At 40.9% G+C, this 13341-nt stretch overlaps 1 protein-coding gene across 1 annotated transcript in view; it reads left to right on the top strand.

The window, feature by feature from the left end:
- SND1 (staphylococcal nuclease and tudor domain containing 1) overlaps positions 1-13341 on the top strand; it is a 977252-nt gene that overhangs the window by 376108 nt on the left and 587803 nt on the right. Inside the window, exon 13 of the mRNA XM_068275928.1 lies at positions 11656-11766. Coding sequence (XP_068132029.1) covers positions 11656-11766 — 111 coding nt within the window. The remainder of the gene's footprint in view (positions 1-11655; positions 11767-13341) is intronic.

Genomic DNA, 13341 nt, shown 5'->3' on the forward strand with positions numbered 1-13341 from the left:
GGAGAAGGAGCAGCGTGGACACGCGCTAGTGGAACAGGTAATGTATTGCCGCTGTATTGCGTAGTTCGTCGGAAATTCGAACGCCGCTATCGACACACTCCCGACCCGCCGGCGATCGAGCGAAATTTTCCGCATGGACAGGAAGGACGGGAACCATCGATTTTGGTCGGAAATCGATCGTTTTGTCAACGTTTGCGCACCGATTTCACAGCAGATTCGATCAGTGATCGAATCTGCTGTATATCGGCGGAAAAATTATTAGGTGTATGGGCCCCTTAATGCAGAAAATCTAACTGAAAAATCTAACAGAAAATTGTATGGTGTGTACTAGGCATTACTTCTGCTGCTTGCATGATGCTGCTTTCAAACACCCTTTATGCTGTCTACTCCTAATTAAAGAAGAAACCCAGCCCTGTGTTATCTTACCGCCAGAGAATTCAGCAGCAAGTCTCTTTGGATAATAGTGTGAATGAATGGTGTTGCAGTGTTGGCTGATAAGTGTGATTGGCTGCTGAGCTTACCTAAACTCACAGAACTAATTAATACTGTGCTATTTTAATGTTGTTTAATGTGACACAAGAAGTAAATTAGTCTTTTTGTAGTTCCTTTGGCATTAAATGAATTAGGCAACAGTTATAGCACCTACATCACTGTTTAACACATGACAAGTGAAGTGATTCCTTCATAGACAAGTGTTTTCTTCTCTTTACTAAACTGTTTTGCTAACATCCTCATTTGGTATGCTTGCTGCGAACATCTTCTGAGACGCATTGTTCTATAGAAGGAGTAATATGATGGAGACTGTAAAGTGCTTCCCATGGATTTCTAGCAAAGACTTATTTTACAACATAAACTTTTAAATGGACTGGTTGATTATTATTGTATTTATAAAGTGCCAACATATTACTCAGTGCCACCAATAGATAAGTTGGTTAATAATAATGGCAGTATTTGTATAGCGCCTTTCTCCTGTCGGACTCAAAGCGCTTGTGAGGCAGCCACTAGAGCGCACTCAGTAGGCAGTACCAGTGTTAAGGAGACTTGCCCAAGAAACTCCTTACTGAAATAGGTGCTGGCTTACTGAACAGGCAGAGCCGAGATTCGAACCCAGGTCTCCTGTGTCATAGGCAGAGCCCTTAACCATTACACTATCCAGCCACATACAAGGTAGGACATAAAAGGCTCTGACAACAAACAAGATCATGCAAATGTCGTTGATAACAGTAGTTCAGTGTCTTTGGTCAAAATAGACTATTCTAATCCACAAGAGGGGTGTCAGACAGTGAGATTGCATAAATAAGCTGGAAACACTAGGGAGTAGTGCTCTGCCAAAGACTTACAATCTAAAGAGTTGATGTAGAGATATTAGGAGCGTCTGTTGAGAGGGTGCACAGCAGAACGTATTATAGTACGGATGCAGGTGGGTAGGCAAGCATGAAAAGGTCAGTCTTGATGACTCGGTTGAAGGTATTAAAGGTGGGGGCGGGTCTTATGGCTGGTGGGAGTGAGCGGTGCAAACACGAGTAGGTTGTTGGAGGATCGTAGGGGGCGGGTCGGTATGTGCCTGTGGAAAAGGTCAAAAATGTTGTTTGGGCATGTCCTGTGCACAGCTTTGTAGGCCATGCACAGAATTTTGAAGTGGATCCTGAAACGGATGGGGAGCCAGTAGAGGGCTTTACAGAGGGAAGCTATAGTGGCGCTGCGAGAAGAGCTGATCAGTCTGGCAGCCGAATTCATTACCGATTGAATTGTAATATGGTTTAAGGGAAGGACCGATAAAAGGGAATTGCAGTAGTCTAGGCGGGAGATAATAAGAGCATGGATAAGGAGTTTGGTGTTGTGGGGGAACAGGTAGGAGAGGATCCTGGAGATGTTGCAGAGGTGGAAGTTGCAATACAATGTAGTATTACAGTATAATGTAGTTATATGGCACAAAATATTATAGTAAAGCCATCAGCTATACCCCTCTTTTTTATTAATTTTTTTTTTAGGGGGGTGTAGCTTACTGACCTTTCTGCATCCACCACTGTGATCAGACAAAATATCCAGGCAAGGTTTTAAGAATCACTTATGGACCTTGGCATGGAGGACCTTGATAATGCAGACCCAGTTATCCTTTTTTTTTGTTTTTTGTTTGCAGCTACATAAAACAAAATTCTCATCCAGTAGATAAAGTTTGTAGTTTTGCTGCTGCATACATTGAATTACGTATTTAAAGTATTGCTACACTCATTACTGTGTGGTACAGTGTGACCTTCTTGAGTTTCCTTGAGAGGGGTTATGCACACAGATGACACTATTTTTGGTTACACTGCATTGCACTTAACTGGTGTAAATGGAAGAGCTTGAAATCAGAGGCACTTTGTAAACAAGTCTTAAAAGAAATGTGTTGATAGTCTGGTTGTTATAGAAGACTTTACTTAGGTTATAAGACTGTTTTTTGTAACCTAACATAGCCTTGAGTAATGTAAAGTATGCAGGAGAAACATACATGGTATTTCTTAGAAGAAAACGACTTTTCAAGTTGTACTTCCGAAGATGTTAAAGTATGATAACTTTTTATTCTTTTGCATTACATGACAAATGTATGTCTAATAAAAGGATAAGGCAAAAACTCTTTAAAAGTATACCTTCTATTAGAGAGCTATGGGCACTTCCTTTTAAAACATACTAGATTCCTGACTGTAATGCTGATCCTTCACTTCCAATGATTTCCAATTACCCTTCTGTACTCGAATATAAGTAAATCCCGTGAATAAATCGACTACAATATTCCACCCTCTTAAGCTGGATTTTTAATTGACTTAAGTATAAGTCTACCCAGCAAGCTTAATGGCTGCACTTGGGGCTCAGGAGGGGTTAGCAGCTGCATTTGGGGCCCAGGAGGGGTTTTAATGACTGCACTACATAAAGTATTGCAGCCATAAACCCCTCCTTTTCCTTAAAGAAAACCAAAGATGAATAAAAAAAGCTTTCTTTTACTTACCTGGGGCTTCCTCTAGCCCCATAAGCATGGATGCGTCCCTCGCCGATCTCACACGTGCCTCCCGCAGTCTGGCCGGAATCCTCCGTTCAGCCGCAATCAAACACTGGTAGACAGCTCAGTCTGACTGAGTGACGTTAGCCGAGGCCTTCTGCACTTGCGCAGAAGGTCCGCTGCTGACATCACACAGCCACTTACTGGAGCAGATTGCGGCTGAATGGCGGCACTGAGGAGGATGGCGAGGGACATTTCCGTGCTTATGGGGCTGGAGGAAGCCCCCGGGTAAGTAAAAAAAAAAAAAAAAAACATGCTTTTTATTCATCTCGTGGTCACTTTAAGTGCAGCCAATAACTCCTCCAGGCCCCCAAGTGCAGAAATAATTCACTCCCCTTCCTGCAGCCCTGAATTCCAAGGCAAACACACACACACACACACACACACACACACACACACACACACACACACACACACACACACACACACACACACACACACACACACACACACACACTTTTCCTTGTTAATTGTGTTTGGACCTGTGCTGTCTTGACATTTCCTTTATCAAGAAAGTGTAGCTTACCACTGGGTAAACTAATAGTGCACACATTACTCTATGCTCAGTGTTACCTGTGACTTGTGTATAAGTCGACTCCTATACTTTTATTTAGCGAGTTAGACCTAAATGTAACTTTACTAGCCAAAGCATGCAGAAAAGTACATTTGGAATAAAGTCAGGACACCTGAACTAGTCACTTATTCCAACCACGATGTACAAAAAAATACTTCTGGCAGAGTTTAGCATTGTAGACAGGGAACTGACAGAATTGCAGGCATCTTGCAGGATTTACTTGCCATGATTTTGTACAATCAACATGTGCTTGGCAATTTCTGCTGCTCTCCAGTTTAACCAACTTTTATTTGTAGCTGTCATATTAATGGAGTATCCTTTAGTATGTCCATACATGCATTGTTTATTTCTGTAATATTTGTTATTAAACAGGTTTATCTCTTTTGTTTCTCTATGTGACAAACTACCCAGTCCTCCCTGTGACTGCACAGCCATTGAAACTGAGATGTGCCAGTATTTCCCATGATGCCCACAAGATTTCCAGTATTCTTATTTTTTAGTGATTGTGCTCAGCTGGGTGTCATCGAAAATCTTGTTATGATTTATGGTTGCAGTCTTGTCTTGTGATGCATCTTTTCTCAAGCGATTTCTGAACCCAGTGCATCTAGCCAGCCAGATTTTTTTTCTGTTTATTATTTTTTTTTTTTATAAACGGGGACTTTTCTTTTTTAATTTTCCTTTTTAAGAAGTCTGGCTAGTGTCCCTTTGGAAGAGGCTTGAATCAATGCACACGTCTTTTGTCTGTTCTCCTCTGTCTTTTCATTTCTGGAAGCCAGGCTCTCCCTTCTGAAAGGTGTGGGAACGTGAAACAAATAGAATTCTGAAATGTCAAAAGTATGTTGCGGATAATTACTTTTGCTCAGTGAACCTTGCACTGGGCTGGCACAAACTAAATCCCATTTTACATTTACTCACAGTTGAAATTAAAAGGAAGGTTGCCGAGGCGCAAGACACTCCAATATCCCATCCCAGCCAGTGTTGCATTCTTGTACTTGGTGACTGTTTTGCTTTGGCTGTATGTTAGTTCCTATGATTAGATAGTGAAAGGCCACATTTGCATTCACATGTTTGTAGGCGTGATCACTTTTTATGAATGTATTGCTTCGGGTTTGCTAGAGATCATTTTGGTAATGTGAAATATACATTTTGTGGTCAGAAATGCCTGTAATTACAGTGATGCTGAATTTCCTTGCTTGACAGCAGTGTAGTGGGGCCATTTTCGATAATCAACCTATCTGTTACCTTTTAGGCTTTGATCTCTGTATGGAATATGACTCTGAAGATGCTGTATGGTTTCTTGTGATTTTTTTTTTCCATGAATCTTGTTTTAATGAAACTGTAGATTGCTAAACCTGAAAAAAACCTTAACTTGCACTTATTCTTGTTCAGAACCGATGCGAAGGGCATAATTTCCTACCTGCGGATGTCTTGGTGTTAATGTTTCCCCATTCTATAAATAAGATTTGGTCATAAAGTTAGGATTTACATTTTCTACTGTGAATGCTTTTGGTTTTTAATTTTAGTTTAGGAATGTTTTAGTGCCCATAGGCTGAATACACTTTTTTGACTGCTATAATCTAAAACTACCCTGTTTTGGGCAACAGTTTTTGAATGAAAACAGTACAGACATGGTGTTTGGCAAGTGCCACTCTGCTATAAGAGCTTCCTCTTAACTTCACACAGTAACAAAATACATCAGATGAAAGGGATGTAAGGGCCTATTTCCACTGGCAAAATAATGTGATGTGATTATCACATCATATTGCATCTCGCCGTAGGAAATCTTGGAAGAGGAAACCAATGAATCTTGGGGACATCTGTGGACACTTTTTTTTTTTTTTTTGCCAGGGAGGTAGTGTTTATGCAGCTTTTATAGCTTTTACACTATTGGAATTTAATTTTACACAAATATTTGCAGCTTGATCAGCTACTGCATTTAGTGCAACCAATTCCAAGCTCCATAAATTTGCATAAAATTAACATAAACATGAACTTTGAAATGATTAGCATCTCATCGGCCATCTCTAATTCCCATGTGTTAACTGCTTGCACACTTCTGGAGCAAGTAGAAAAAGTCAGCCGGCACCGTCAAATATAATGCTCTTTTCAATATTTAATGTAGCTCTGTTATCTTAAAGCGTGACGTTTCGGAGTAGCAACTCCTTTCTCAAACACATGACAGGTTCAACCATTTTGTTGAACCTGTCATGTGTTTGAGAAAGGAGTTGCTACTCCGAAACGTCACGCTTTAAGATGACAGAGCTACATTAAATATTGAAAAGAGCATTATATTTGACGGTGCCGGCTGGCTTTTTTTACTTGCTTCGGGACTGGTGTTCCTGCAGCCAGGGCACGTCACCATTCAACTTTGACAGATTGTGCATTTCCACAACGCTTCTGCTTGCACACTTCTGTAGCTTTGTGACTTAAGCTGCGTACACTCGCTGGAATAAACTCAGCCGTGGCAGCTGATAAATGCCACCCCGGGCCGAGAATCAAGCATGTGTACAGTTGGCTACCTGACATCTCCTAAAGGTCTGGCAGATCCAAACAACCTCTGGGTGCATTGTTACCCCACTCACCCCAGGAAGCTGTTTCATTGTGCTCTGCTCATTGTCCCTCCATGCCTATCCGTAGAAACAAAATAATAGTGACGCAGCTGTACAGCATCGGGCCCCAAACTGTCACCTGAGAGACTGAGTCCTGATCCTGCCAGGTGACAGTATTTCCTAGTGTGTACATAGCTTCTCAGAATTGTGGTTACAGGCATCTTCCATCTGCCTTAAAGGGAGCCTGAAGTGAGTAAAAATATTTAAAATAAACACACGATGTAGCTGCAAATGAAGATTACATACAAGATACAAGAAGGATTTATTGGCCAAGTGCGGGGGTACCGTACTTGGAATTGCTTGTGGTATACATGGCTAAGGCAAAGTACACGTCAACAGTTGTCTATCTTACATATATGGCTACAAATAGGTATACGAATACACAAATTAAACTAAAAAGATTAACAGTACATTTTTACGTCTGCAATTTCTACCGTTATACATGCTAGCTGCGTTAGTAAGTTAACCTCCAAGCAGCCTTAAAGGGAAGGTCCAAGCAAAAAAAAAAATGAGTTTCACTTACCTGGGGCTTCTACCAGCCCCATGCAGCCATCCTGTGCCCTCGTAGTCACTCACTGCTGCTCCAGTCCCCCGCTGGGAGCTTTCTGACCTCGGAGGTCAGGGCCGAATTGCGTACATTTTTACACATTCCCGCTAGTGCAGGAACATTAACGCATACATTTTTACGTGTTAGTGGTGCAACGCGTAAATTTTTGTTCCTGCACTAGCTGGAATGCGTAAAAATGTATGCAATGTGGCCCTGACCTCTGAGGTCAGAAAGCTGCCTGCGGGGGACTGGAGCAGCAGTGAGTGACTACGAGGGCACAGGATGGCTACATGAGGCTGGTAGAAGCCCCAGGTAAGTAAAACTCTTTTTTTTTTTTTTGCTTGAACCTTCCCTTTAACAAGTACGATGACATAATTGTGCTAGTGAGCGTAACCTCACCATCCGTTCCTCTCAGAAGTTTACCATTTTCTTCTTACAGTGATCCCTTCCAGTTCTGACAATATTTTGTCAGAACTGAAATATACCAGTTGCTGTCAGTTATATATCAGCAGCTGTCCGTTACAACTGAATGTGCAAGGTAATGTCCATGTTTCCCTATGGCTCAAGTGGCGATATTACAGTTTAACAGTGTGCTGACCAAGAAGCTTTTAGGGGGTAATGGCCATTTTTAAAATGGAGGATGGAAAAATCCATTGATCACAGTGGACAAATGGGACGCAGGAGAGGAGAAAGAGATTGAGTAGTAGACTACACAGGAGGTAAATATGACCTGTGTATTGTTATTTTGACTTTTTATTTTCAGTTCTGGTTCTCTTAAATTTTTTTCCCCTTCAGTAATAAATATCTTAAATATTATGGATTTATAAAGTGGTTAGCTTCCACTGCACAAACCTATCTTGTCAAGAACTGTCCAGCCAGGAGCTCCGAGCTTAGTCATATGTCCCTTCCATAGGCTCGGTCCACGCTTGTGCGTATGCAGATTGGAACCAGAACACGCATATAGGAGGTGGATAAGTTCCGTCCATTGTGCATCTGCTTTGTGCGAATACACTGCGTCCCTTTTTTTATGTCCGCAGCGTCGCTATGTCAGTCCGTACGCATCGCCGCTCACCTGTCTTGCCATCACTCGTCCCATGCTTTGTTCCTTAAACAATGCGGGGGCAAGGAGAAGCATGGCTCTTCATAGACTGCAACAGGCCAAGTCTCCCTAGCAACAGGGAGAATTCTCATTGGTCAAACATGAACCAATGAGAATTGTCCCTCTTGCTGAGGATTCCCATTGGTTGCAGCTGCTCAGTGGAAAATCCCAGACCCCCGGGCTGTTCAGAATGGACCAAGCGGCGGTGATGGGAGGTGGGACATGTATTACATCACGGTGGTGGCATGGAAACGACGAAAGCAGGCAACGTGGATGCAGCGACTAGCCGAGGCCATTCTCATTGGCTTGCATTGGACATGTTTTCCCGTCCAGTCTGGGAAAAAGTGTAAAATCTGGACTCTCCGTAACGTTTTCTTTCTATGCAACATGGATCCGTGTGTGATCTGCGTTTCTGCACAAGTGAAAGCGGGTCCTATTTTTAACATATTATCCACTTCCTGCATTTCTGCAGAGCTTTAAAAACGTATCCCACGGATACGTTTTTATAACAAGTGTGAACCAGCCCATACACTAGGACAGAAAAATCTTCATAACAGTTTTTTTTTGTTTGTTTGTTTGTTTTTTTCCCCCCAATGCCTAAGGGAAACCAAAGTACTTGGAAAAAATCCACATGAACATGGGAAAAACAAGCTGATAGTGCTCTGGTGAAGATTTGAACCTGTAACTCCAGCAGGGGAAAGAAAGTTCTATCCATGTAGCCAGTGTTGTATATCAAAAATACCCAGAATATATACCTTTTTTTTAGTACATTTTGGTATGCTTCCTGAATCTGAACTACACCATCTTTACATAAGCTTTTTTTATCATATGTTGTTTCTTTAACATTACAAAAACACATTCAAAATTCAAGATTTGTGTTTAGTGGAGAAACTAGCAGAAAGCAAGACAAAATTCTTAGTGTAAGTAAGATATAAAAAGTAAATATCTATTATATGTTTCATTAAAAAAAACACAAATCTATGTTAGCATATCCAATACCTAAAGAAGTAGACACATTATATAGGACAATGTAGTAATGCTGCCTTTTCTCATTGTGTGGATACCAGTATGCCAAAAAAATAACATTTTAACCTCCCTGGCATTGAATTTCACCAGAATTTCTGTGCAAAAAGTGATCTAATTAATTTTTACAATTTGTTTTCCTGTAACTTGCCAAAATGTGTCAAGCAAGGGTCTAGTATACAGTGCAACAGAGTATTGACACATATGCACATCAATACTGTTCACAGCATATTTTGTATTGACATGCATATCCGCCAATATCGCCAGGGATAGTTAAATGCATGTGTACCTGTATACCTGCATTTTGTCCCAGACTGAAATGATCTGTAAATGGCTTAATTACTATGTAGCTGTAGCTTACAGTAGGATCGCTCTGAATCTCTTACTGACAGGATTTAAACTAGTGCTATCTTCTCATAGGGGATTCTCAGGGCTTCCTTTATTACTTTCAAAGCATTTCCTGAACAGCAGCGGCTCAGTGCAGCTGACAGATAACTGGCGAGAGAGTAGGCAGGCCTGCCAGCATCATTCTATAGGTCCTTGCCAAAGAGTGTTTCTGAAAAAATAATGGAAACCTCAAGAATATCCTATAAATGTGTCCATTAACAGTGTGATTCTTGGTAAGCAATAATCTTCCATATCAGATGATTTAGATGGAAAGAAAAGATTGTGTTTAATCCATCCACAACAGTAAAAGGTCCAAACTATTTCTTATATTGAAACCAGTTGCAGTTGTATGTATAAAATAATTTGCCATGCTGATCAGTGCTTTGAGGTGATGATTAGTGTTGCTGTTTGAATCTGTTTCATTATGTGGAAATCTGGATACTGCCGTCTGACGAACTTCAGCATCATTACTTGCAGAGAGTCACTGAGCTGCTCTCCATGTCATACTTCACTTGACTCAGATGATTCCTTCCTTCCTTCAAATCGGAGTCACATGAAGCGTGGCGTGAAACGCAGCTCCATAACTCTCTTCACAAGTAAAGATCCTGAAGCTGTTTGGACAGCATTATCAGGGGGTTTGCAAATAAGGAAACCCAAATTCAAACTGAGACACTAGGAATGATTGGTTAAGGATCGATTTTCACCAAGCAGCTTTTTTTTTTTTAATTTTTTTTTTAATACACTGATACGAATAATCTGATCAAAAATGTGATCACTAAAAATGATCATGTTAAAGAGCACTTGGCGCACTCTCAAACATAAATGTGAAAAGTGGCGATATTACAGTTTAACAGTGTGTTGACCAGGAAGCTGTTATGGGGTAATGGCCATTTTTAAAATGGAGGACGGAGAAATTCATTGATCACAGTGGACAAATGGGACGCAGGAGAGGAGAAAGAGATTGAGTAGTAGACTACACAGGAGGTAAATATGACCTGTGTATTGTTATTTTGACTTTTTATTTTCAGTTCTGGTTCCCTTTAATTTTTTTCCCCTTCAGTAACTAACAGCTAATTCATATCTTAAATATTATGGATTTATAAAGTGGTTAGCTTCCACTGCCCAAACCTATCTTATCAAGAACTGTCCAGCCAGGAGCTCCGAGCTTAGTCATATGTCCCTTCCATAGGCTCGGTCCACGCTTGTGCGTATGCAGACCGGAACCAGAACACGCATCTAGGAGGTGGATATGTTCCGTCCATTGTGCATCTGCTTTGTGCGAATACACTGCGTCCCTTTTTTTTTATGTCCGCAGCGTCACTATGTCAGTCCGTACGCATCGCCGCTCACCTGTCTTGCCACCACTCGTCCCATGCTTGGTTCCTTAAACAATGCGATGGCAAGGAGAAGCATGGCTCTTCATAGACTGCAACAGGCCAAGTCTCCCTAGCAACAGGGAGAATTCTCATTGGTCAAACATGAACATTGTGTGCTCTTTATTTACCAACTTTAGCATATATATTCGTCTAAAACTGTCTGTAAGTTGCGTCATTGGGCAGCATTCACAAGTTTTGGATGGTAAAAAAACCATGGTTGGGACATTTCTGAATGAGGTATTTTTCTTGTTTTTTAAGCATTCACAAAGATTTACACAGGTGCGGTAGTTGCAATAGTAGGCACCCCCATCATCCCTTTAGATGTACATGTTATAATATCATTTTTTCTACTCCCTCTGAATCTATTAGCCTTTATTAGCATTTTATCTAATAGCCACAGTTTAGATGAACTCTCAATAAACATTACACATTCCATGCTTAGCTGATTTCCCCACTAGCTCCTCCACAAACAGGAACTTGAAGGGTTAAACGTGCGAAGGGCTGCAGGGGAAACCTCTTTTGAGTCATACTCTCAGCTCTGCTGTCTGGGGAGTAGAGACGCTTGTTCCTCCCTAGAAAGTGTCACAGCCTATCAGAGGGAGAAGTAGGAGACAGAGGCTGTTCCTATTGGCTCTCTGCTCCTGTCACTCATGGGATATCGTACCCTGAAGGCACGCGGACGCTGGTTTTCGCCACATCAAAGCTTCCGGTAATTAAGGAACTTGTTAATGAGCTTAACTGCATCTTTTAATCTTTGTGAATTGATATTTTATTGACATGTGTTGAGGTATTTACCGTACAAGTCGTTAATTTACCTCACTGCTCAGTATTTTCAGCTTGCCATTGTTGCATTTAATCGTGATAGGTACCACACATGAAATGTAATTTGCCATACTTTGTACCTTATGTTCAATGTTAATTTTACATAATCCTATCTTGTTAGGTATAGAAATACATTCTTAATCTTTGCTGACTTTTAATGCATGATTTTTCCCCCCCCCAGAAACATAGCAGAAGCCCTGGTGAGCAAAGGACTGGCTACTGTGATACGCTACCGTCAGGATGATGACCAGAGATCTTCACATTACGATGAGCTACTAGCAGCAGAGGCCAGGTACGTTCCATCTTAATTTCACCTAGAGCAATTAAATGGCCTGATCCCGGAAAGGTCTATGTAACTAGCAGACCAATGCTTCTGGAATCATTTTTTTAAAACCTGTCCGTTTATACGTCTTGAATGGCTTTGCATTGTGTAGTCATGATGTTTTTTTCCCTCGATAAAAGCTGGTTTATGGCAGTTTTCAAGGACGCTCATTGCATTATGCTTCTTTGTAAAAAGAAACAATGCAATCTGCAGTGTATTCCCAGGGCTTAACGCTGGTGTAACAATTTACTGTGTTCATGTCCTGTTCTTTCAATTCTCTAATCTTAAACTTCTCGAACACCAGTCTATTCAACATTTGTGCATCATTTAAAGGGGCAACTTTTAACAGTTTGTATCACTACCTCACTGGAATATTGGTAACAATTATTATTTTCTTCACCCTCCTCTAGGCTAAACACTCACCCTTTCCCTTTTGTTTGCCAGAGCCAGCAGCATAATTGAAATGTCATGCATCCTCCTTGTGGTACACCTGGGATAACTTTGTGAGACTAAACTGCCATTTGACCTGTTAAAGTCAAAATAGACATTAGACTTTTAGAGTATGGGTGTTCTTGATTGCAGGCTGTCTGTGTACATATGTTCCAAATCTTCTGCGCCCCTTGAATGTTTATCAAGTAGCAACGGGCCATGGCATAATTATTTTGGTTACTTGTAGCAGGGATCTTTGCATCTTCCCTTCTTGCCCATCTTTCATCGGGCAATAGTAAGTTCCCAGCTTGGCCATTCTTCATGTACAGGCCTTTTAGTTCTATTTTTGGACCAGTCAAACTGGTGGGGAACTTAGTCTGTTAAATTGTAGAGGGACACCTCAGATCACAAACTCCCCAGCGGAGCGAACGCAGTTTGTGGAGTAAAGAATCAGCTCAACTGAATCCTGAATGAGCATTTTAGCACAAAGACTTAATGACCCTTATTCAGTTCACTTTTTCTAAATTTTCTCCTAGCTGATGTTTTTACAGCTTATCAATAACATGCCTTTTAAAGAGGAACTCCAGTGAAAATATTGTAATTAAAAAAGTGCTTCATTTTTACAATAATTATGTATAAATGATTTAGTCAGTGTTTGTCCATTGTAAAATCTTTTAAATCCCTGATTTACATTCTGACATTTATTACATGGTGACATTTTTACTGTTGGCAGGTGATGTAGCTGCTGCATGCTTTTTTGGCAGTTGGAAACGGCTGTAAACGGCTATTTCCCATAATGCAACAAGGTTCACAGACCGGAAACTGCCAGGAGTACCACAGTCCTCAGAGCTTCTTGTGGGAGGGGTTTCACCACAATAGCAGCCATACAGCGCCCCCTGATGGTCTGTTTGTGAAAAGGAATAGATTTCTCATGTAAAAGGGGGTATCAGCTACTGATTGGGATAAAGATCAATTCTTGGTCGGAGTTTCTCTTTAAGCCACCAGCAAGCAAAAAATTACTTTTTACAGTACTTTTTCCACCTACTTTTTAGTACTGTTTCAATTGCAGAGCGCTGTAAAGTTATTTATTCAGGAGATTAAAAATTATCTAGGAGA

This window comes from Hyperolius riggenbachi, chromosome 3, assembly GCF_040937935.1.
Source record: "Hyperolius riggenbachi isolate aHypRig1 chromosome 3, aHypRig1.pri, whole genome shotgun sequence".
NCBI lineage: Eukaryota > Metazoa > Chordata > Amphibia > Anura > Hyperoliidae > Hyperolius > Hyperolius riggenbachi.